The following is a 25,272-nucleotide window of genomic DNA, read 5'->3' on the forward strand; positions in this document are numbered from 1 at the left end:
GCTCAGGCAGAGGGCGAGCGCGTACCTGCCGGGTGAAATTCCAGGGCTCAGAGAAGTAAAACAAGGTGTGGGGGGGTCACTGCCAGGTGTTTTTTCGCCTTAATGCATCCTATGCAAAAACACACACACAAGGGTTTACAACCCCTTTAACAGTAATTACCAGAGGCGTGTCTTGAAAGCATACACTAGTAGGCTAAATAAGATGAAAACATTTCAGTATACAGTACACTGTTATATGCAACATTTTTACAAATGTTAAAATAAATAATAAAAAAAAAAAAAACACACACACACACACTTACCGTCACTGGTCTCACGGTTGACGGGTCTGGTGCGCACGTTAAACGCAGGTAAGGTTTAGTAATATCCTGGGAAGATCCCACTATTTTTAGCTCATGCCAGTCCAAGTTGTCCGAATCATTAGGATCCAGATTGATCTGCAGCACAAGAGGCTCAAGACGCAGTTTCTTTGGACTGTGGCCATGCTGAAAACGTGCTGCTCGCTTTTCCTTCTTGAAATCCTTCTCTGGGTCCTCAAAGTCCATCTGATTATTCTTCCTGCGGTTTCGTTTGTTGAAATTTTGCTCATTTCTTAAAAAAAAAAAAAAAAGTGTTACTAAACCCACAACAGTAAAATCAGTCTGTATATGCAGCATATAATGTTTGTTATACTCATTGTGGAACATAAGGGGTTAATCCTCTGCATCGTGTAAAAAGGCCGTTTTATCCTGTATGCACAGATCCTCCCCTCCTGCACTATTCCGGGGAAGGCCAGCTAACACAGGCAGGATAGCCAACCTGCACATGCTCAGTTGTGTCTTTTGCTAGAGAGAACATTTACTTGTTCTCAGAGCTGGCCAGGTCACATATCACACATGTGGGCGTGTATACAGGCTGTAATGAAAATCTACCTGAACTCTCAGCAGTGGAGAAACTGTGCAGTTTATCAGGCAACCATCGTTTACAGATCATCCAAAAAGGCATACAATGTAAAAAGAACTATTTTCATATTACTGGGTTTAGTAACACTTTAAGGACTGGTAAAATTTTGGCCCGCTAAAAAGCCAAAATGTCAATGTCCAATAATCAGGTAGAGCATCGATATTGGAAAAAAAAAAAAAAAAAGAATAAATAGGGCCGTCAACATTCAGTTTCCTCTGCCTCCAAAAGGAAAGTATCCAACACCAAAATGTACTTTAATTTGGATAGACTAAGAAATGTGTAAAAAAAAAAAAAAAAAAAAAAAAAAAAAAATGACTTGTGCGGTTGGTGTATCACTGGGGAGATTTCTCCTCGCTTGCTGCCCTGTACTTTTGGAAGTAAGGAATCCCCTCTTGGACAGTTCTCATTACAGCAAATTTTCCCACTGGAAGATTGCCTTTATTCCTGTTCTAGCAACTTAAAGGATTTTTATTTTAGCTATAAATACTTTTCTTGGGAGTACATCACAGAACACAGGGTATCTTCATTACAATGGGGTCATCCTGTCACCTTCAGGTAATTGGACACTAGCAGAAAAAAAAAAAAAAAAAGAAAGAATTTGAAATCCTCCCCCTCTCCTAGGTATAACTCCTCTCAGCTAGGCAAGGTTTCAGTTATTTTTAGCAAGTCATGAATAACAAAGTCAGAGGGTTGCGATAGCGGTGTCTTGTGATGTACTCCAAGAAAATATTAAAGCATGTGTATTCTCCCCCCCCCCCCATTACCTTCAAGGCAAAGTTATAATGTGCTAGTATGCATTGCATACCTCAAAACAAAGTCTTACAGCGATGCAATCGCTGGAGACAGCGTCCATCTTCACCCGGTCTTACTTCTGGGTTTGCAGACTGAAGCTCCGTGAAAAGGTCTCTTTATCATACATCCGATTACAAAAAGGGATGTCCCAAAGCACAGAATATGGGAAAGAAAGGGGGGGGGGGGGGGGTCAGTGCAACAAGCCACAAACTAAACCAAAACAGGTTGGAACCTTTTTCAGAAGTCTTCAAAACTAGCGGCTCTGTAGCAGCCTTAAAACTTCAGCTAACAAAGTCTGATGACAAATAGCCAAGGAAATACCAACACTTCTGGTAGAATGAGTCGTCACAAAAAAAAAAAAAAAAAATTAACTTTTCCCTTCAGATTGTACACTCGAGAAATAAGAGGAATCACATGAAAAATTATAGATTTGGAAACCGTGCAACCCTTTCTTGGGCCTCCTGAAAGCAAAAACAAGGAAACTGACAAATTTTAGCAGACAATTTTCGGCTGATTGCATGTGCCACATATCCAACATATTCCCTTCATCTGCATTGCAAAACATTCAATGGGGCCCAGAGGAGATATGCAGGGTCTTTCAGACCCTATATGCCTCATTTAAGAGAACCTGCTGCAGCAGGAAGTGGAAGACTAGTCAGGATCGAGGGAAAGATGGATGTAGCAATGTACAGAGACATACTTGATAAAAACCTGCTCCAGCTCTGGACTTCCGACTGGGACGAAGGTTCATCTTCCAACAGGACAACGACTAAGCACACAGCCAAGATAATAAAAGGAGTGGCTACAGGACAACTCTGAGTGTCCTTAAGTGTCCCAGCTGAAGTCCAGACTTTAACTTGATTGAAAATCTCTGGAGAGATCTGAAAATGGCTGTGCACTGACGCTCCCCATCCAACCTGATGGAACTTGAGGGGTCATGCAAAGAAGAATGGGAGAAACGGCCCAAAAAAAATAAAGTTTGCCAAGCTTGTAGCATCATACTCAAAATACTTGAGGCTTTAATTGGTGCCAAAGGTGCTTTAACAAAGTATTGAGCAAAGGCTGTGAATATTAAAGCGGTGGTTCACCCTCAGTGACACGATTTTACCATCGAGACAGGCATTGTAGCGCGAGCTACAGTATGCCTGTCCCGATTTTTTTACCCCCGTACTCGCTGTGCTATTGTACATTATAGATTTCGGCTCCCGCGGGGAATGGGCGTGCCTATGGAGAGGGAGGATGATTGACGGCCGGCCCTGGCACGTCACTCTCCCCGAAGACAGCCGGAGTAGGTCTCGGCTCTTCACAGCGCCTGCGCACAGGCTATGCGCAGGCGCCGTGAAGAGCCAAGCCTATTTCGGCTATTTTCGGAGAAGCGTGACGCGCCAGAGCCGGCCGTCAATCATCCTCCGTCTCCATAGGCGCGCCCATTCCCCGAGGGGAGTCGGTATCTTCGATGTACGAGTACACGGTGAGTACGGGGATAAAAAAAAAAAAATCGGGACAGGCATACTGTAGCTCGCGCTACAATGCCTGATTTTATGGTAGAAGAAAGAAAAATTTTTTTTTGGGGTTTATAGGGTGAACCCCCGCTTTAATGTACATGGGTTTTTCCAGTTTTTATTTATAATAAACTGACAAAGATTTCAAACAAACTTTTTTTTGATGTTGTCATTATGGGGTATCGTTTGTAGAATTTTTAAGCAAATTATTAATTTAATCCTGTTTGCAATAAGGCTGTAGCATGCCAAAATGTGGAAAAATGGGAAGCACTGAATACTTGTATATTTTACCAAAAATTTGGGTAGTTTATGCCCTAAAATTCTGCAGCTATAGGAGAGGTGCGAGGGCCACATGAAATGGCCTGGAGGACCGGATTCGGCTCACGGGCCTTGTTTTTGACACCTGTGCTCTAGGGTGTCTGTTTTCAGAAAATATATATATGTTTGGGGGTTTTATGCAAAAACATCTCTGGCAGAAAAAAGGTTAACATTTGCCGCAATCTGTAGTCCAACACAAGAACTGTTCTGCTGGGATCTGTAGTCCTACGAGTTTATCGCTCTGCTGTGACCTGTTGTCGCCTAGAAGGAACTCATGCTGCTGTGACCTGTAGTCCACCAGAGAGCCCACTCATTCGTTGCATAACCAAGGCACTCTACCACACTGATAAGTACTGCACGCACAGGAATCAGAAAAATATAAAAATTGAGAATGCCAAATATTACATTTTCAAAGTCTGCTGCTTCAGTGTTTTTAGATCTTTTCGTTAGTTGTTGCTATGGTATACTGAAGTATAATTGCAACCATTTAATACATGTCAAAGGCTTTTAACAATTACACCAAGTTTATGCAGAGTCAACCCTTCTTTTTCAAGACCTCTGCAATTCACCCTAGCATGCTGTCAACAAACGTCTGGGTCACATCCTTGCATAATCAATGCTTGGAGTTTGTCAGTTTTTTTGTTCACCCACCTCTTGAGGACTGCCCACAAGTTCTCAATGGGAGTTAAGGACTGGGGACTTTGCTTGCCAGGGAGCCAAAATGTCAATGTTTTGTTCCCCAAGCCACTTGGTTACAATGTTGGCCTTACGGCAAGGTGCTCCATCATGCCGGAAAAGGCATTGTTCCTCACCAAACTGTTCTTGAATGGTTGGAAGACATTGCATGTACAATTGAGAATGTTTTTGTACCATACTTTATTCATGGCTGTGTTCTTAGGCAAAATTGTGAGTGAGGCCACTCCCTTGGCTGAGAAGCAACTGCACACATGAATGGTGCCAGTATGCTTTACTGTTGGCATGAGACAGGACTGATGGTAGCGCTCCTTTTCTTCACCGGACAAGGTTTTTTTCCGGATGCCCGAAACAATCGGAAAGGGGATCTATCAGAGAAAATTACTTTACCCCCAGTCCTCAGCAGTCCATACCCTGTACCTTTCGCAGAATACCAGTCTATTCCTGATGTTTTTCCTGGAGAGAAGTGGCTTCTTTGCTGCCCTTCTTGACACCAGGCCATCCTCCAAAAATCCCCTCACTGTGCACGCAGATGCACTTGCACCTGCCTGCTGCCATTCATGAGCAAGCTCTGCACTGGTGGTGCCCCGATCCCACAGCGGAATCAACTGTAGGCAACATCCTGGCACTTGCTAGACTTTGAGCGCCCTGAAGTCAGCTTCACAACTGAACCTCTTCCTTGAAATGCTTGATGTTCCGATAAATGGCTGATTTAGGTGCAATGTTAGTAGCAATATGCTTGCCTGTAAGAATCCCTTTTTGTACAAAGCAATGATGACTGCATGTATTTCCTTGCAGGTAACCATGATTAACAGAGGAAGAACAATAGTAACACCAAGTTCATTTTCATGGCAAAGATGGACTTTGCAATTAGTCTAAATCACTCTTCATAGCATCCTTCCACATTTTTTTCCAAACACCCACCACACCCACAGGAGGATCCATTAAACTGAAATAAAAAGGTGAATCTACACACCTTTTGCCCCTCTGATTTCTTCCACGGCCACGTTCTGCATGTCCTCCACGACCACGTCCTTTCTGTAGACTTCTACGACTAACTGTTCGGCTTTCACTTCCAGACAATGAGCTGCTGTCAGAATCTGAATGAGACTCACTAGAGGGAAGATAATAAAAAAAAGTTGCCATCACTTAAAAAACAAAAACCAACCAACATCCACCTCTGACAAACCACCAAATCTAGTGTCTTGCCTGGCTGCAACGTCAACGAGAAATAACATTCACATCCATGCAGCACATCAAAAGCCTGGCGAGTTTTAGTATGAAAATAGGCAGTAGTTCTTGGAACACCTTGAAGATTTTCCCCCCTAACAAGTGATCCTTGAAGGTTTACTAGGACTAATGACTTCATGTGTTGTCATAACTCCCTTGCATTTTTACATACTAAAATCAAAAAAAGTGACAAAATGACAGAACACAGAGTTCATTAACCACTTGCCGACCACAATACAGTGGAACCTCGGCTAATCACAGCGCCAGAGAGGCGATGACAGGAAGAAGTGATGAGGGCACATGGCGGTGGCAGTGGATGGGACGGAGGAGGACTTTGATCGCAAGATGAGCTAGCTCATTATGCCTCTCTTGCAGAGTTTTTTTTTTTAAGTGAAGGGTTTACTTCCTCTTTAATGAGCGTTTCGCAATACGAGCACTGCATTTAAAAAAATCCTAAGTCGGTTTGCAAATGTTGTCTCGCAAAACGAGCAGGATTCACGCCAAAGCGGGGTGTAGTACCACGTTTGGCCTGAGTTGGGTGGGCGCCGGAGCAAAACTGTGCTGATTGGAAAGACACGGAAATACTCCATTCCAGAGACCCTCCGTCCCCACCTCTGGCCGCATGCGGTATTGCATGCAATTGAAGTCACGGCAGAACAAATTATTTTTGTTTCCAATGACTTCAATGGGGAAACTCCTGGAACAGATTATGCTCATAATCCCAAGTTCCACTGTACGTATACACACACACACGAGTTGCTGGAACACGTTCCGAAGCAGGAGGGGATGTCTTCCCCCTCGGCTTTGATCGCCTCTATGGTCTTGGGAGGACTGGAGCAACGTTATGTCACTTCCGGTCCAGGGTGGAAGTATACAGTCCCCCCCTTTTTTAAAACCTCTTTACCCCCCAGAAGATTTGCCCCCCATGACCATGCCATTTTTTGTAATTATATATATATATATATATATATATATATATATATATATATATATATATATATATATATATATATATACACATACACACACATACACACACACACACACACACACACACACACACACACACACACACATACATATAAATATACACACACAAAAAAAATGTTCTAATCTTAGGCCAAGATGCATTCTGCTGCATATTTTTGGTAAAAAAAATCCCAATAAGTGTATAATGATTGGTTTGCGCAAAAGATATAGCGTTTACACACTATGGGATATTTTTATTTACTAGTACTGGCGGCAATCAGTGATTTATAGCAGGACTGTGATATTGCGGTGGATATACTAACACTTTTTGGAAATCAGCAACAGTGCCTCTCGTTTACATAGGCAGATTGCAGTTCTCTGGCCGATGATCCGCGGGGGCCAGCAGACGAGTCAAGTCTGCGGTAACCGGTGGTTGGCTTGCGCTGTGTGTACAGCAGGAGCGAACCACCAGCGAAGTGCATTTGCGCACCTCTTTGACTCCAGATCTCTTAAAAAAAAAAAGAAAAAAAAAAAAAGGGGGGGGGGGGGGGACCCATCGTCCTCATTTCTATTACAAGGCATGTTTACATGCCTTGTAATAGGAATAAAGGTGGTAGAGTGAAGAAAAAAAAAAAAAAAAAAAACACACACACAACACCATCAAGAACTCCCCATCACGTTGTGCTCGTACGCAGAAGCAAAAAACGTACACGCATATGTAAACCGTGTTTGCACCACTCATGAGGTATGAGCAACAATTCTAGTGCTAGACCTCCTTCAACTCTAAACAGGTAACCTGTAAAGGCGTTTAAAATGTTGCCTATGCAGATTTAAAAAAAAGATTGGGAGTATATTTTATTAAAATGTATTCTTCCCACAAATATTTTATTTGAGTTTGAAAAACTGATGTGCAAATACCATGTGACATAAAAAAAATGCAACCAATGCAATTTTATTGCCTAGGATCTCTGCTAATAAAAAATGTAAGACATAATGTTTGGGGGTTATAAGTAATTTTTTTGCAAAAAATACCGATTTAAACTTGGGAAAAAAAAAAAAAGTTCCAGAAATGGCGTTTCTTCAAGTGGTTAAGCAATTAACTAAATACCTTCGGCAATGTCGTCTGTGCGGAGAGGAAGATCTTGATCTGGACCTAGAACCTGTGCTTGAAGAGGAACTGGATTCTTTCATGAAAACATTACGGTTACCAAACCGCGTAGGGAAGCTGCTACCACGCCCTCTTAGTGCACAGGTGCCACCGTTTCCGCCACCCCGTGAAGACTGGGTCACAGTGATGGTGCTGCCGCGGGAAGACTGAAGAGTAGTTTGCTCCCAATGCTTCTTCTTTGGACTCTCTTTTATACTATCCTTCCTAAAAACAGTAAATACAGTTATAGCAGAGTAATACAGATGGCAAATGCACCTGAATCAAGCTACCATAAAAAAAACAATAAGTAGCAACTAGCACTGGATCTGTCAAATCCAGAAATGAGACTTAAAGAACTGGGAGCTACCTCAATGTTTGCACTGTTAGACCTCCATGTCTACTATGGCCTTTTTAGCTGTTAGTGCAGTTAGTTGAGCAATCTGTTAACAAGGGCTCCAAGCGTGCTTTGGCACTATCCCCTGCAGAATCTGCCTCTGACATTCATCAGCCTGTAAATAATTCTGGCCTGCAGTCCCGTTATCTTCAATTCAGATGCCAACTTTATGTCAGGAGAGTCTGTATTTGGGTTAAAGCAGTCTACTGCTGTTGACTGTATACAGAAGGTTGTTTCAAACCTTAACCAAGGCAGTGCACACCACCTTTCATTTGGAAACTCAGCCTGTGGTTCAAGGTTTTGGGTCTTTTACAGCTACAAAGACCTTTCCACTACACCCATGTTTTGAGGCATTCCACTATGCAAACCATAAACAGCCTAAAGGGTCCTGGGCACTACATGGGAATGGGTCACAACATTTCCCCTTTGGGGAAGGCTCTTCTCCCAAAGCCAATAGCTTAGCCAACTCCACTGATAAGTCTTCTGCACAAATGCCCCCCCCCCCAATTGGATACAAGGGGGGCAGGTTGTACATCCAGACGAGTCCCCAGGTAGTGCGCCTTTCTTGGCATTTAGTTAACTACCCGTCACCGAAGGGCGAGACTGTTCAGCTCAAATCCCAAAAATATCTGCATCCTGCGTATCAGTGGACCATTCTATAATGGTCAGGGAAACTTACCCCCCCCCCTCTCCCCTTTAGGGGCTTGTAGGGTGGCGGTTGAAGGATTACCTTTCTAACATTGCCTCCTCTTCTTTTGTGGTCTGTCTTCTATAGACCCCCCCCCCCCCCATCAGCATCTGGTTGAAGCTTTCAGGTTTAAAGCTTTTGCAAGATGGTCCAACATTAGGGTTGTCCCGATACTAGTATTGGTATCGATACTGAGCATTTGTGCGAGTACTTGCACTCGCGTAAATGCTCCCGATGCTTCACCAATACTTTCCCCCCCCCCCCCCCGCAGAGTGGGGGGAGACGGGGCTGAGAGGGCTGCTGCCGCTGTTCAGTCCCCAAAAGAGAAAACCAAGCCCCGTTCCCCCGTCGTCTAGTTGATCAGTGCGGAGAACATTACAGCTTTCATTTGAATAGCTGTGTGTTCCCCGCCGCGTCATATATAGCCCCTCCCCCTTGTCCGGGCACTTTGATAGACAAATCTATCAAAGTGCATGGACAAGGGGGAGGGGCTATATATGAGGCGCAGCGGGGAACACACAGCTATTCAAATGAAAGCTGTAATGTTCCCCGCGCTGATCAACTAGGCGGCGGCGGGGGGAGGGGGTGGGTGGGGGCGATGTTGGGGCTTGGCTTTCTCTTTGAGGACACATTTAATAAAAAAAAAAAAAAAAAAAAGTATCGGTACTTGTACTCGGTCCTAAAAAAGTGGGACAACCCTAGTCCACATACTAGGGAATGGAGTCTTTGCCCAAAAGCAGTTTGCAGTTTCTCCGAGGAACCCCTCTGAGTAGGTACCTTGAGCTGGACTCGCTGGTTTCACATCACTTTGGTGTTCCAAGACTTTCAGGTTTGGTAATTCAATGGCAGGGCGAGTAACCTGGTCCCTGTACTGGATGACATTAACCACTTTGTGACCAGCCGCCAGTTTAACTGCGGCAGCAGGGCTCGGGCGAAACAATGTTATGTTACGTCGCTTCGCCCTGTGGCCACTAGGGGCGCGCACGATGACCGCCGGGATCCCGCAATCTCTTGTGACACAGCGAGAACCGGTGTGTGTGTATATATTAATCTCACACACACACACACACACACACACACACACCCACCCCCCCCCCCAGTTCTTTCAGGGGAGAAATGACTTACCGTCTGTTCATACAATATATGAACAGCGATCTGTCATTTCCCCAATATATGAACAGCGATCTGTCATTTCCCCTAGTAAGTCCCATCCCCCCTTCAGTTAGAACACATTAAGGAACAGTTAACCCCTTCCCTGCCAGACATTTTTACAGTAATCAGTGCATTTTTATAGCATTGATCGCTGTAAAATTGTCAATGGTGCCAAAAAGTCTGCCATATCGCAGTCCCGATATAAAAAAATATTGTATAAAAATAATTCTAGCCCCAATTTTGTAGACGCTATAACTTTTGAGCAAACCAATCAATACACGCTTATTACTAAAAATATATAGAAGAATACATATCGGCCTAAACTGCGGAAAAAAAATTGGGGGTATTTATAGCAAAAAGGAAAAGCCATTTCTGGGGGAATAAAAAGGATGCAAATTTTGTTTGGGTACAGCTTTGCACGACGTGCAATTGTCAGTTAAAGCGACACAGTGCCAAATTGTAAAAAAAGTGCTCTGGTCAGGAAAGGTGTATAATCTTACAGGACTGAAGGAAGCAGTTAAAGTGTTTAACCCAAATATATAAAAAAAAATAAAAAAGAAAGAAAAAAAGGGGGGGGGGGGAATTCTGCCGGGCATTCAGTTCATGCCCAATGGGTCATTACAACACCTGAAATAGGTTAGGTGTTTTGTTTGTACCTAGTATCCTAAGTGCAGCCCCCAGCTGATGGCCAGACCCCTTCACCTGCCCTACACAGCTCAGTTAATCTTGACAGGCAGGCAGGTTTGAGAACATAGACCAGAGAAGCAGTAGGAAGCAAAGTGCTCCGACACCACATACCAGACACATTTATCTGATATGCCTCAAGTCCAGGCATAGGTATGAGATGTTGGGACGCAATTTTGAAGCGTGACATGTTGGGTATCAATTTACTCGGCGTAACATTATCTTTCACAATATAAAATAAATTGGGCCATCTTTACTGTGGTCCTATTTTAATTAAAAAGTGTATTTCCCCCCCCCCAAAAAGTGTGCTTGTAAGACCGCTGCACAAATAAGGTGTGAAAGTATTGCAACGACCGTCATTTTATTATATATATATATATATATATATATATATATATATCTCTATATCTATCTATCTATCTATCTCTATGTCTATCTATCTATCTCTATATCTATCTATCTATCTCTATATCTATCTATCTATCTATCTATCTATATAATATTTGGGGTGTTCTAACTTCTAATTAAAGGAAGGAGATGGAAACAGGCAGGGAAGCGCTCTGGCGATCGGGGTTTGTCGAGCCCTGACCCAAGGACACTTTTTTTTTTTTACTAAACAACAACCGGGGGGGGGGGGGGGGTAAGTATCATTGAGAATGAGAGGGCTTATCCTGGCTGATTTAACATCTTGCTTACTAGCATCCTCAATGGTAGGTGCCGCATATAACCACGGCAAAAATGTTAAAAGCCTGTGTCCGGTACGTACTTTTTTTGACAAATGAATTCTGCAAGGCATCCAAGACATTGAGTAAAACATATCAAAAGTTTTGGCCTGATCATGAAGGTTCTTTTTAATCCTGAACATGATGGGTAGATGTTATGACAGCATTTGCTGAAACAAAACAAGTATACACACCCTGGTAAAGGTTCTCTACTCCAGTCTATAGTAAACGCTGAACCATCTTGCAATCTGGCTTGTAGAACTTCTTTAAGGAGTTTCTCAGTCCGATCCTTATCTTCCTCTGATTCACATGCAGTAAAGCAGCGCTGAACATATTCCTTCATTGATGGCGGCCAGTCCTCTGGTTTTGCAGAATTACTGCTACAATCAAGATTGCATAGGAATTAAGTGCATCCAAGAAGAAAGCATGTACCACTAAGGCCTCATGCACACTGGACGTTAAAATGATGTTATAAAACAGCCAGTAGCTTTGCAGTGAGTTTTTCAACTTTTTTCAACTTGTTTTTAATAGCGTTTTCCGCGTTAGCGGTTTTTAGAGTTTTTTGTAAGAACATTTTATTTTTCTTCAATGGATCAAAAACGTTAGACACTGATGAGTGACGTTTTTGAGCGTTTATCGACGTTTATCAGCTGAAAAACGTCTCAGAACCCACTAGTTTTTTTTTTTTACTGCTCAAAAACACCACTGCCCAAAACTGCTGATAACAGCCTATGTGTGCATGGACAAATAGGATAACATGATGGAGAGTTTGACTGTAGAAAAAACATCTGCTGTAAAAACCTCCAGTGTGCATGAGGCCTAATAATGAATGTTTTAAGAAGTACAATATTATTTGGTTACCATTGATCTTGGCACTTCTCAGTTTGCTGTAGTAACATATGGTGATGCATACGTGCTGGCTGCTGCACACTATTGTTATTATGTTGATCATTAGATGTAGTGTTCTGATTGGTCATTACCATAGGACGCTTCTGAATGTTAAATTTAAGACCACCAGCTCCAGGAGCTTCTGCAAGAAGGGAAAAGGTAAAAATGTATTCAAAATAAAAATATTTTTGGTCTTTTTTTTAGGTTAATTTTTTAAGCGTTATACAAAAAAGATTGAATGTAGATTATAAACATAATACATGAAAAGGGTTCGCCAAGTACAGTTAACTAAAGAAACCGCAGAGAAGAGCAGTTTGCAGAACTATGCAGAAATATGAAGGTTACTAATGAGATATTCACGTTCTGTAAACAGGCTTATTTTAGTACGATTTAAAAGTAAATCAAACTAAAAAGGAGAACAGGAGCCCCACCTTCTTACTGGATAGAAGAGAGCGTGATAATAAAACCTAAGTTTAGCTGCAGAATTAGTTGAAACCTTCTATCCTCCGATTCCCCCCTCCCCCCCCCCGCAATCTTCCAGAACGGCATGTATTGCATATATGTACTACATATGTGTCTTTATTTTGCCACAAAACACACTTTAATGTACATCTAAAGTGATCAACTTACGTTTCATGCGGTTCCACAACGGTTGTCCTTTCTTTTGTTTGGTAGAGTCATAGTTATGCTGCTGAGTGTAACTGTTGGCATTTGTGTTGGAATGTTGGCTGCCTGAAGATGCTCCTTGAGGACCAGCTTGTGACAAACTATGACTTACACTTTGAGGGGAAGGTGGCTGGTTACCAGAGGAAGAAACTTGTGACTGGATTGTAGAATAAGACATACTGTCTTCAAGGCCAGGAACTGGAGGCTGGAATCAAATAATTGATAGCATTTTATTACTTTCAGCAATGTTACTTGTCTTCATGTTCTGGATAGGAGGATGATTGCATCATGCTTGCTTTATGGAGCCAAAGCATTATTACCTTGCACATTATAAAGAGGCATTATTTAAAAAAAAAAAAAAGAAAGAAACTATCCTTAGAATATCTGGAAGAGAAATAAAAAAAAAAAAGTCCTACCTGCGTTAGGTTTCCCTGGTGCTGCCCAGCTGCCTGGGTCTGTTGAGATGCTTGTGTTTGGTAAGAGCCTGACATACCATACTGACCAGGAGAATTATATCCATTATACAAATTCTAGAAAATATAATAAAAAGGAAATTACCAATTTGAAAATGTAACGGTGCCTTTTTTAATTACTTGACCCCCAGCCAAATTCTGACATTTCTCTCATACATGTAAAAATCTAATCTTCATTTTGTTTGGCTGATTTGACTTCTTAGAACACTCAAACAATGTGTCCAGCATCAACCCCAGGTACTCCAATCTGTGAGCTGGGTTCAGTGATGATTTCTAGAGGTTAAGGATCCAACTGAAGCTCTGCAGAGTCTTTACTGTCTGTTGTATGACTGAGACAGGGAGGAACTGGTCCTTTACAAGGGGGTCATCTAGATAACCCGCAAATGACTCCCTTGAGAACAAAGCAGGAGAAACCTGAGAAAAGTGCCTTGAATACATGCTCCTGTTGGACCCCTTGATCCAAGAGTTGTGACAGCAGCAAGCAGATCTGCCCGCCATGACGTGAAAGATGACAAGTTGGAGAGCACAAACCAGGGAGGAAGCACAGCACAAAACTCCAGTTTGTAGACACTCGAAATGACGCCTTGAACTTCTGATATTTTGGGACCAAAAGTCCGAGGAGGCCAACAGAAAGCCTGTAACTTTGGGAAGTGGGGGTGCAACTAATAACTCACAAAAATGTAAGTGCAGTGTACCAGGGAGGGTGTAGACACTGCAGAGTATTCATTTACCTTTTCACCGATTGTAAAAAGGTGAACTTACATTAAAGGGAACCTGTTGCTCGCTTTACCCTTCATTAGCAAAGTTCAAGTTTACTTTAAATGCATATTTCACTATTTTGCTCTGCACATTTTGCTAGTGCACTACAGAAATTGGAAACTGTGCATTGCGCTACTCTGGGCCAGGAAAATGCCACAGGTCATGCATTGGCAATCCTTTCACAAACAGGCTGTCTTGCCACAATATATGGCAAACACACAAGAAGAAATGTAAAAAAAAAAAAAAAACGACCAGTGTGAAGGGCCAGTTCACATCATAGAAACGCAGTCTGGATTGCGTTCCATGTGCTTTTCTGCATGTGTGTTTTGGATGCGTTTCAGTTTGAAGCCCAGTGCACCCCCCCCTTTTTTTTTTACCTTAAGGACTTGTGTGTTCCAGTGTTCCAGAACAGTGCAGGAAAAATTCAGCATGTTCTACTTTTTATTTTTTGGAACACACTGGTGTGAACTATGCCATTAAAAAAACATATAACCTACTTTCCATGCATTTTTGATGCAGAATTTTTATTTATTTTTAAAACACGCACTGGACTGCATGTGGTGTGAACTGGCTCTAAAAGTGTCCACCATAGGCAACCTGCATACAATTTATGAAAGGCAATTTGTTTACATTACTAAGAATTATAAATATACATACCATTGGATAATAGTAGTTGTAAGCATATTGGTAGTTATACTGTTGAGAGTACCACTGGTAATACTGTTGCTGCATTGTTACATCTCCCTGTGGTGCAGAGTACTAAAAATAAAATAAAATACATTTTAGCTTCTTTTTTTTTAGATACGCTGCAAAAATGTTTAAAAAGTGCACCCGTCATGAGATAAGTTTAGGAACTGCCATTGCTGGCTTTCTGCTAAAGCCAATTGCATGGCATCAACAATTTGAAGTCACATCCCCGGAGAGCAAGCATTACGTGCGTTTAAAAAAAAAAAAAGTCCAGAAATCTCAATCTCTACACTTGTTCTAAGATAGCAACTAAAACATGTTAAGCAGGTACAAACAATCTAAAGTGAATACAATAGATTAAAGCTCCTTTCACAAATATGCAAATTGCATGCATTTTGAACCAGTTTAAAATTGGCTGCAAATTTAAAAAGGGTACTGAGTGTTTGAGCACTGCGGTTCAGATGCAAATGCCAGGCTCATTGCCTTCTATTGGAACGCATTTAAACCGCACCTCAGATCAGTTTTGAACAAACTTTATCTTGGGGATAAATAAAATAAAAAAAATCACACACACACACACACACACACACAGCATGGGGGGGGGGGGATCTCTTTTGGGTCTGGTACGGATTTTATGGGGAACCCCACGCCAAAATTAAATAAAATAAACGCTGTGGGCCCAACCCTCCTATAGTTATACTTTTATATATATTTTCCCAGTTAGATCTAACAATTTCCAAGGAATCTTCCCAAACCAATGTATAGAGTCAATGTTCACTTCTAAGTTAGGACTTTACCTGAGCATTTGACTGCCCGTCATCTGATCCTTTATTAGCTGCAGAGGCAGAACTGGTGGCTTTGCTGATGCTTGCTAAAGCCTGCCTTGCTTTCTCCCACTCAGGATTCTCATGCATTGGTGATTCCAAAGCACCATCTCTGCTGGAACCATACTGCTGAACCCTGCAAGGAAAACAAATCATTTTAAAATGAAAAACTAGGTTTCACAACCAAGATAGTAAAGCAGGGTATGTTAAATTCTAAAAAGCCGAGTACAGTGGGTGTAGAAAAAGTGCATTCCTTTGATCTAATGGCCCGTACACAGGATCTGAAAATCGGACCACAGATAGTCCAACTTTTTTCGCTTAATAATCGCAAGTAGAAATTGGATATCATGAAGTCCTACATGTGTCAATAGACGAAGACAGGGGGCTCAGGAGCGAGCCCATACAAGTTCCCACATGGGAAGCAGATCATGGCTTTTGCCGTAAGAACCAACTGAGCAAATGTCAAATCCTATTCGAAACAAATGGGCTTAATCAGAGTCACTTTCATTGGTAGCAGGTGTGTACTACTATTTAACACCAGTTTTAATGTGATTGGTTAATTCTGAAACAAACCACATCCCGAATTATAAGAGGGCGTTTACACTTATGCATCCACGTTTTTATTTCTCTCTCCTGCTAAACAATTTCAGTTTGTTTTTTAATGGAATTTTACAGATTATAGATCACAATAAAAAGGTGGAAACTTTTCAGAAGTGATTCATGTTAGACTAATTCTTCTAATACAATGAAACCTTGGATTACGAGCCATAATCCGTTCCAGAATGCTTGCAATCCAAAGCACTTGCACATCAAAGCGAGTTTCCCCATAGAATAAATAATTTGTTCTGCATTGACTTCTATTGCATGAAATACTGCATGTGGCCAGAGGTGCATGGGCATCGGAGAGCCTCAGAAATACTCGGGACAGCTTGGCTAAACTCGAAAACAAAAGTATTTCCGAACGGCTCCGAACCATTCCGAGTGTCACCGGCACCACCGCACCTCTGGCCAAATGCAGTACTGCACACACCATTGGCTTGAATCCTGCTAGTTTTGCAAGACAACACTCGTAAACCACGTTACTCATTAACCAAGGTTCCATCCACTGTACCTAAAAAAATAAATAAAAAAAAAAAAAAGGCATTTTTTTTTAGGGGGTGTGTAGACTTTTTATATCCACTGCATCATATCATCCTATGTGCAGTTTTAGTCTGTACTTTGGTTCATTTTGTTAGGTATATTAACTTTAAAGAGAACCTGACAATTTTTCAGAGAAGGTACAGCACATTATTTGTACAGGATTCAAATATCTTATATTAAGATATCACGTTTGCAGCGTTCCTTTTGGTTAGTTGTGCGGATGCGCAGAATAGATAATTTTTTTTTTTAACCAAAACAACAGAACTGCACTGATAAAGGATGAAGAAGTAGGGGGGAAAAGCAATTAAAAAATTACAATACATACCATTCAGGATTCAGCGGTTCTCCAAGATTAGTAGCCATTAATGGATTTAAGATCAGACCTCTCAGGAGAGTCCTAATAAACAGAAATTAAAAGAATTAAAAAAATATATATAAAATAAAATCTATTGCCGGCAATTGAAAAAAAAAAAAAAACTGTGGGGGTTCCCCCCCAATCCATATCCATCCATATCCCAGAATGCAGCCTGGCAAAAAGGGGGCTGAGACGAGCTAGCCGGACTGGTGTGAATACAGCCTGAAGCCCCATACACACCATCAGATTATCTGCAGATGTTTGTCTTCAGATTTACCAAAACCATATAATATGAGGTCAAACCTTCAGAGTTTCAATTTGTATGCAATCAGGCAGGCCCTTGTACTACATGGTTTTGGTAAATCTGAAGACAAAAATCTGCAGATAATCTGATGGTGTGTATGGGGCTTTAGTCTAGCCATATACCAAAAAAGTGGGTCCGCCAACCACAGTTACCAGACCAATGAAAAAAAACGTTTCGGTGTGCACTCATTGAGGGTGTGAAAACACAAAACAAATGAGGGTCAGATGCAAGGGAGGGGCCTTTTAAACTGTGTCCAATTTGTGTTTCCTGTAGAGGGCGTAGCCAATCATCCCTCTTTGGCCATACTTCTTCTAAAGCGGAGTTCCACCTATTTAAAAGTCAGCAGCTACAAAAAAGTGACTTTAGTCATCAGACACTTGCCTGTCACTCGGTCCAGCAATGGCGGCGCGCGAAGCCCCGCTCCTCTTCGCTGCACCAGCATTCTAACTGTGGGTGCTCGGCTGCGGCTTCATAGCCAGGCATGCATGCGTGAGCCATGCTGTGAATGGCCAAGCAATCTTATGAAACCTGTAACGTGTCCCAGAAGATTGCAGGGGGAGGGGGACAGGTGATCTTCCATCCAGCACCAGGGGAGGAAAATGACACACCAAGTGTGGCATGTCAGGTGGTCACCAACACTTAAAGCGGAAGTTCAGTTTGGGTGGGACTCCGCTTTAAGGCCATACACACAAAGGCGATTTACACATCTCATAAATCAAGCCAAAACACTGTTTCTGGTAACATTTAAATAACAGTCTGGGTTCACACCTGTACGTGCATGTCGCAGTTAATGCAGCCCATTCATTTTACCAGCAACCCTACCCACAAACAGAAGGAAAGTAGTTCCAACTTTTCTAAAAACATGTTGCACTGAACCGAGAGAAACATGGGGATAGAAGCCCCCGAACCCTATTTTGAAACCGCACCAGTTACAGATAAGTGGGGGCGTCTGCTAGAGTGCAGTGCGTTGCTCTGCGTGTTGGGGAAGCGTGTGATTTTGCAGGTGTTCCCAACATGCAGCTATTTAAAATGTCCTAATATTTTATTTCATTATATTCTTTGAACTATGTGTGGGGATGTGGCGCTGCTAAACATATGGACTATTACTCAATCCCTAGCGCCTCGGACGATGTGCACATGCACACCGTTAACATGCCAGCTGATCGGGAGATCAGCTGAAGTGACGTTAAAGGAGTTGTAAAGTAAAAAGAAAAAAACTTCACCTTCATGCAATCTATGCATTAAGGTGAAAAAAACATCTGATGCTGCTGCCGGATCCCCTCCCATTCCCGAGCCCCCATTATACTTACCTGACCCCTCGAAAGTCCCGCGCTCGGTCCCGAGATCCTCTTCGCCGCTCATTGGCTAGAGCGGATGGATTTAGAGCAGCGCAGCCATTGGCTGGCGCTGCTGTCAATCACATCCAGTGACGCGGCGGGACCGAGAGATACAGTGAGTGTCTATGGCCGCTCGCTGTATCACGGGAGCGCGCCTGCAATTACCACCGTGCGAGCTCTCTCGCATGACTGTGGTCAGTACTTGCGGGGAGGACCAGAGACAGCCGCCGAGGGACCCCAGAAAACGTGGATCGGGGCCACTCTGTGCAAAACGAACTGCACAGTGGAGGCAAGTATAACATGTTTGTTATTTTAAAGGAATTTTTTTTTTCCTTTAATAACCCTTTAAGTCCTGCGCAGATCCCGTCTGAGGTATTATCTGATGATCTGCACTATTCAATAGAACACCAGCAATTGGAGCTGTCAAAACAAATAATAAAAACACCAAAAACATGGTTTATTTTTGTTTATACATCCAAATACCAAAGGGATGACATTCCCTCTACGCCGCCCCCCCCCCCTTTTTTTCCTTCTTCATTAAAAAGTTCTTCAGTTTAACCCCTTATAAGGGTGGATAAAAATCAAAGGTTTAAAAAAAAAAAAAACAGATTTTTTTGATTTTTATCAAATGTATTTTAATAAAATGCTTTTGGAGATATAAACTAAAAGATTATTATTAATATATCCTAAATAGAAAACCAAGTTTATTCAGCATGAAATGGAGGTTAGTTATGTAGCACGAGGCAATATACTCTGCAATAACAAGGTTCGGGAATTTTACTTTATCCAATTGTTTTGCAAATCTATGTACTAATTATATATATATATATATATATATATATATACACACACACACACACACACTATTGGTGCATCCCTTTTGCCTACAGTGCATTTATGTTTCACAGAGAAATGTGTAAAAAGTATGTCATACGGCGGAAAATATTACCTGGAAAAAGATACCAGTGAATTCTCAGCTGCTTTCTGTAATTCAATATGAAGCTATTTGTACATAGACGCCATTTAAAGCGGAGGGTCACCCAAATAACATCTATATAAGACCAAATTCTTTATACTTCTAACATGTACAGTAGGCACTTTTTTTTTTTAGGCTGTACATACCTTAGTATCGCTATTTTCAAACCGGCTTCCGGGTACCTACTCCCGTGGGAGTAGGCGTTTCTATGCTGAGCCGCAATGTAATTTGGGAGTTTGCCCAGATGATTGATGTCCTTCAGAAAAAGTTTCCCCCGGCAGATAAGGCCCCCCCCCCCCCCCCTATTGCGTAGGCGATTCAGCTCTATACGCCGCGTAGAGCCGACTCGTGGCTCTACATGTTCGGCTACTTTTGGAAACTGTCACCCTGGCTGTCTTCTGGGATACACACAGGTCCCAGAAGACAGCAGGGACCAGAGAGGACGCACAGCACGGTTCGTGCATGCGCAGTAGGAAACCAGGCTGTGAAGCTTGAAGATGGAGGCGGTCGGCTTTGTGAGAGGACATTGCGAGCGCCCTGGACAGGTACTTGTCCTTATTTTAAACGACAGCAATTGTGCGGTCATGCTACACTGTACCCATACAACATTTTTATAATTTTGTTACCACTAAAAGAAAGCTCTATTTGTGGGATGTGGTCACCTCTGATTTTTATTTTTTGCACTTAAACCAAGTTTTTCTTTGTTGCGGTTATAAAATGTTGTAAATAAGCAAGTTTTCTCCACTGATGGGCACTGAGGCCGCACTGGTGGGCATTCGTAGGTGGCACTGATGGGTATCACTGATAAGGACGCACTGGCAGGCATTACTGATTGGCATACCTGGTGGTCCTGTGCAGACCCCCGTCAGGAGAGCAGTCCTCTATGCTCTACTCATATCTGTCAGGCCTCGTACACACGACCGAGAATCTCGGCGTAAATGAAACATCGTTTTCCCTCGACAAGTTCCTTGTTAGGCTTGTCGAGAATCTTGACAAGCTTTCTTTGTGTACACACGGTCAAGACAAAAGCTCGTCGTTCTCAAACGCGATGATGTACTACGGCACTATAAAGGGGAAGTCCGATTCCACTGGCACAACCCTTGGGGCTGCTTTTGCTAATCTCATGTTACTGTGTGTTAAGTAAAAGTTTGGTAAGAGACGATTTGCGCTTTTCAGTCTGTTACAGCGTGACGAATGTGCTATCTCCATTACAAACGCTACTTTTACTGAAGGTGCGCTCCGGTCTCATACTTTATTCTGAGCATGCGCAGGTTTCTAAGCATACACACGAACGAGAAACACGACAAGGAAATTGAGACTCACATTGAGGAAAAAAAGAGAACTTTTTTTCTCGTCGAAAAACATACACGACCGTTTTCCTCGGAAAAAAAAGCTCTGCCACCAAGTTTCTTGATGGATTTTGTCGAGGAAAACGGTCGTGTGTACGAGGCCTGAGACGCGATAGAGGAAAAGCCAGTACACGGCTCTTCCTGTTTAGACCGTGATCAGCTGTGATTGAACACAGCTGATCACTTGGTAAAGGGCCTCTGTCAGAGGCTCTTTACCTAGATCAGAGATGCGGTGTGAGACTGGCACACCGCACTACCGATCGCTGTGCTGCTCGCCCCTACGGGCACGTGCCGGCTTGTTATCCTGATCACGTCATATGACGTCCGGTCAGGATAACTGAACCACTTCCCTATAGACCGGACAGGAAGTGGCTGTGTGCAAAAACGCTCTGGCAGTGAAAGGGTTAACTGTGCGCCGATTCTTCAAAGTTTGGAAGATTCCAGATTGTGCCGATTAGTAGGAAATGGCTGGGAATAACTGAAATAGTTTGGAAATAAAATTTAAAGTAGAGTTCCACCAAAAAGTGGAACTTCTGCTGATCTGAAAGATACTTCTTCCCCACTTCCAGGAGAAGGCACTGCAGCAGTACGGCCCCCTCCTCCATCCGCCAGGTCAATTAGAAAGCGCAGCGGGCTTCACTGACATTTCCCTTATGATGAATGGCGGCAGCACCCAACCTGAAAAATAGGCTGGGGTGCCGACATCGCAGGCTCACTGAACAGGTAAGCGTCAATATATTAACATTTCTATACAGGGCATTTTCACCCCCTTCCTGCCCAGACCAATTTTCAGCTTTCAGCGCTGTTACACTTTGAATGATAATTGCGTGGTCATGCAACACTGTACCCATTTGACATTTTGATAATTGTTTTCCCTACAAATAGAGCTTTCTTTTGGTGGCATGTGATCAACTCTACAGTTTTTATTTTTTGCGCTATAACAAAAAAAAAAGAGCGAAAATTTTGAAAAATAAATAAAAACAAAACACACAATATTTTTTTACTTTTTGCTATAATAAATATCCCCCCCCCCCCCCCCCCCCATTTGTCGTTTCTTTTTTTTACTAGTAATGGCGGCGATCTGCGATTTTTATCTTGACTGCGATATTGCGGCGGACACATTTGACACCATTCACATTTATACAGCGATCCCTGCTATAAAAATGCACCGATTACTGTATAAATGTGAGTGGTAGAGAAGGGGTTAACACTAGGGGGGGGGCAAGGAAGGGGTTAACTGTGTATCCTAGGGAGTGATTCTAACTGTAGGGGGAGGGGACTCACAAGGGGAGGAGACCGATCGGTGTTCATCTGTACTGGGAACACACATCGGTCTCCTCACCTCTGACAGGACGTGGATTTGTGCGTTTACACACACAGATCAACTGTCCTGCTGTGTTCACGGGCAATCACGCATCGGGTGCTGAGTGACGTGGCAGGGGCGGTGCGCGTGGGCTCCGGAAAAAAAATATGTCATAGGATGGTGACATAGGGTCCCTGCCACCGTCATATTAGCATACTGCAGTAGGGAAGTGGTTAAAAGTCAGCAGCGGAGTTCCACCCTAAAAATGAACTATTAACAGCTTGCCTTTAATAAAAAATTACTCACTTCTATCTGGCTGTTACTAGGCAATTCCGTAATCTGCCTAATTCCTGGTCCTAGGTGGTTCAACTTCCCGGCCTAAGACCCCATTGCCTCCTGGGAAATGATGACACTCATTTCCCAGGAGTCTCTGGGCATTACTGTGCCTGAAAAAAATCACCCAGCATGCACCTCTCCCTGAAAACCAGGAAGAAAAAGGAACTGGGCCTCACATGCCCACACATATGATGGATACGGCCGCAACATGAGCTGGAGGATATAAGGTAAGGGTTTGCAATGATTTCTGGAACGATTGGGGAGCTATCAATATGTTTTAGGGACTATTTAATGTAATTAATTTTAGCTTTAAAAAAAAAATATTAAAAATTATGCCCGGAACCCCGCTTTAACCGCTTGCCGACATCATCATACTGCGGCAGGTCGGCTCGTTCCCGCAAATTGCCGTAGGTGTACGTTGCCTCCTCTAAGAGCTATAGCAGGCGCACGCGCCCACTGCACGGCGAGGGAGCCGATGTCCACCGGACACCCGCAATCGCTCCACAGATCTGTCAATGTAAACAAACAGATCCCTGTTCTGTCAGGAAGTACAGAGATATTTTCCTAGTGATTAGGAACAGCGATCGCTCTCTACTCCCAGTCAATCCCCTCCCCTACAGTTAGAAACACCTCCCTAGGGAACAATTAACCCTTTGATCGCCCCCTAGCGTTTACCCTTTCCCTGCCAGTGTCGTTTACACAGTAATCAGTTCATTTTTATAGCTCTGATCGCTGTATAAAGGTCACTAGTCCCAAAGTGTCTGATCTGTCCGCTACAATGCCCCGCTAAAAATCACAGATCACCGCCATTACTAGTAGTAAAAAGAAAAAGTGAATAAATATGACAAATCTATCCCCTATTCTGTAGAGTCTATAACTTTTGTGCAAATCAATATACACTTATTGCGTTTTTTTTTTACGAATACATATTGGCGTAAACTGATGAAGAAATTCATTTCGGCTATTATAGCAAAAAAAGTTCTAAATTGGCGCTTTTCTTTTTTTTGTTTATAGCGCAAAAGAATAAAGACCACAGAGGTGATCAAATACCACCAAAAGAAAGCTCTAGTTGTGTGGGGGCGCTTAAATTTTATTTGGGGACAACGTCGCATGACCGCGCAATTGTCAGTTAAAGTGCCGTATTGCAAAAAAAGGCCTAGTCAGGGGGGGCAAATGTTCGGGGGCTGAAGTGGTTAAAGCGAGGGTTCACCAAAAAAAATGTTTTAACATTACATTGAGCCGAGTTGTGAGAATGACATTATGCCGTTTTTTTATTGCCTTGCCCTACATACCGTTTTATCTATATTTTCACAGCGGGTTCCGGGTATGTAATCTGCGGGACTGGGCGTTCCTATTCACATGCTAATTGATTGACATGCTTCCTACCAGCGCGTCACGAGTTGCCGAAAGAAGACGAATGTCGGTGCGCAGGCGCCGTATAGAGCCGACTCGCAGTCCAGCTTCTTTCGGCAACTTGTGACGCGCTGTATGCGCCGATGGGAAGCATGTCAATCAATTAGCATGTGAATAGGAACGCCCAGTCCCGCAGGATTACATACCTGGAAGCCGCGGTGAAAATATAGATAAAACGGTATGTACGGCAAGGAAATAAAAAAAAAAAAACAGCATAATGTCATTCTCACAACTCGGCTCGATGTAATGTTAGAATTTTTTTTTTGGGGTGAACCCCGCTTTAAATACACAGGGGTGGGGGGGGGGGCAGCTTTATTTTGGTCAATGCTGTCCTCAGACTTGTGCAGCACAGACAACCTCGTGCATACAGCCCTCCCTCTATAGCGGCCTCTCCCTGTACTGTGTAATATATATATATATATATATATATATATATGAGATATATACATAGATCTCCCTCTACATTGATGCAGCCAGTGAGGAATGTTATCAGAGGGCTTATCACAGAGCTGTGACTATCTATAGATCCCTCATACACAGGAATGGAGGGCTGTGCGGACATTACCTCAGTTCTCTTACAGGAAATGGAGGCCTCTCCCTCCTCCTCCCCCGGGTGCTCGGGCGGCCCGCTCTTTCTCTCCGTCGAGGTTTCCTCTCGGTGTTCAGGCCCGGAGCCGCGCTCTCTTCCCGTGCTCTCCTCAGTCGGTGAGCTCTCCGTGTCACCCCGCTGTCTCCGGTCCACTGAAATCACAACTCCACAAAAACAAAATGTCGGCAACCGTCCGTCTTACTACGTAGCTGCTTCTTCTTTTTTTTTTTTTTTTTTTTTTCCTATTTCCGCCCTGCGTGTGACGACAGCACGTTTGGGTTAGAAAGTTAGCGGAAAGCCCACCCATAAAGAATTTCTATTGGTTGATCTGTGTTGAATGCTGATGAAGAGCAGCCGCCTCTTCCAATGAATAGAGGGGAAGAGGAACACAGGTATAGCAAAGTCTTCCTATTAGTTACTGGAAGGGTTAAAGGGGAGCAGAAAATCTGAGTTTTCTCCAATCAATTAAAAAAAAATTCTATTCTGTTTTCTTATATTACCTTGTAATTTCTTGGAAAATAAGAATAATAAAAAAAAGAGATAACTGGAAGGAGATAACATCATTTTATTGGAAAGAGAGAGTAAAACGATAAGAAAAAAACGCTCTCTTTTGGCTCCTTCCACTACTGCAAGTTGTTGT

The 25,272-nt window shown here is 42.8% G+C and overlaps 1 protein-coding gene across 3 annotated transcripts in view; it reads right to left on the reverse strand.

The window, feature by feature from the left end:
- LENG8 (leukocyte receptor cluster member 8) overlaps positions 1-24,873 on the reverse strand; it is a 38,676-nt gene extending 13,803 nt beyond the window's left edge. Inside the window, exons 1-11 of one of the 3 annotated variants that reach the window (XM_040325781.1) lie at positions 24,609-24,873; positions 16,996-17,067; positions 15,504-15,666; positions 14,677-14,778; positions 13,204-13,317; positions 12,752-12,992; positions 12,095-12,263; positions 11,428-11,610; positions 7,555-7,818; positions 5,224-5,361; positions 303-591 (exon numbers count right to left, since the gene is read on the reverse strand). In XM_040325781.1, coding sequence (XP_040181715.1) covers positions 303-591; positions 5,224-5,361; positions 7,555-7,818; positions 11,428-11,610; positions 12,095-12,263; positions 12,752-12,992; positions 13,204-13,317; positions 14,677-14,778; positions 15,504-15,666; positions 16,996-17,033 — 1,701 coding nt within the window. In that variant the 5' untranslated portion in view covers positions 17,034-17,067; positions 24,609-24,873. Of the gene's footprint in view, positions 1-302; positions 592-5,223; positions 5,362-7,554; positions 7,819-11,427; positions 11,614-12,094; positions 12,264-12,751; positions 12,993-13,203; positions 13,318-14,676; positions 14,779-15,503; positions 15,667-16,995; positions 17,068-24,608 lie in introns of all 3 variants that reach the window. The other 2 variants (XM_040325780.1, XM_040325782.1) reach the window with 2 other exon arrangements.
- Between the last annotated feature and the right edge of the window lie 399 nt (positions 24,874-25,272).

Source organism: Rana temporaria, chromosome 10 (genome assembly GCF_905171775.1).
Source record: "Rana temporaria chromosome 10, aRanTem1.1, whole genome shotgun sequence".
Lineage (NCBI taxonomy): Eukaryota > Metazoa > Chordata > Amphibia > Anura > Ranidae > Rana > Rana temporaria.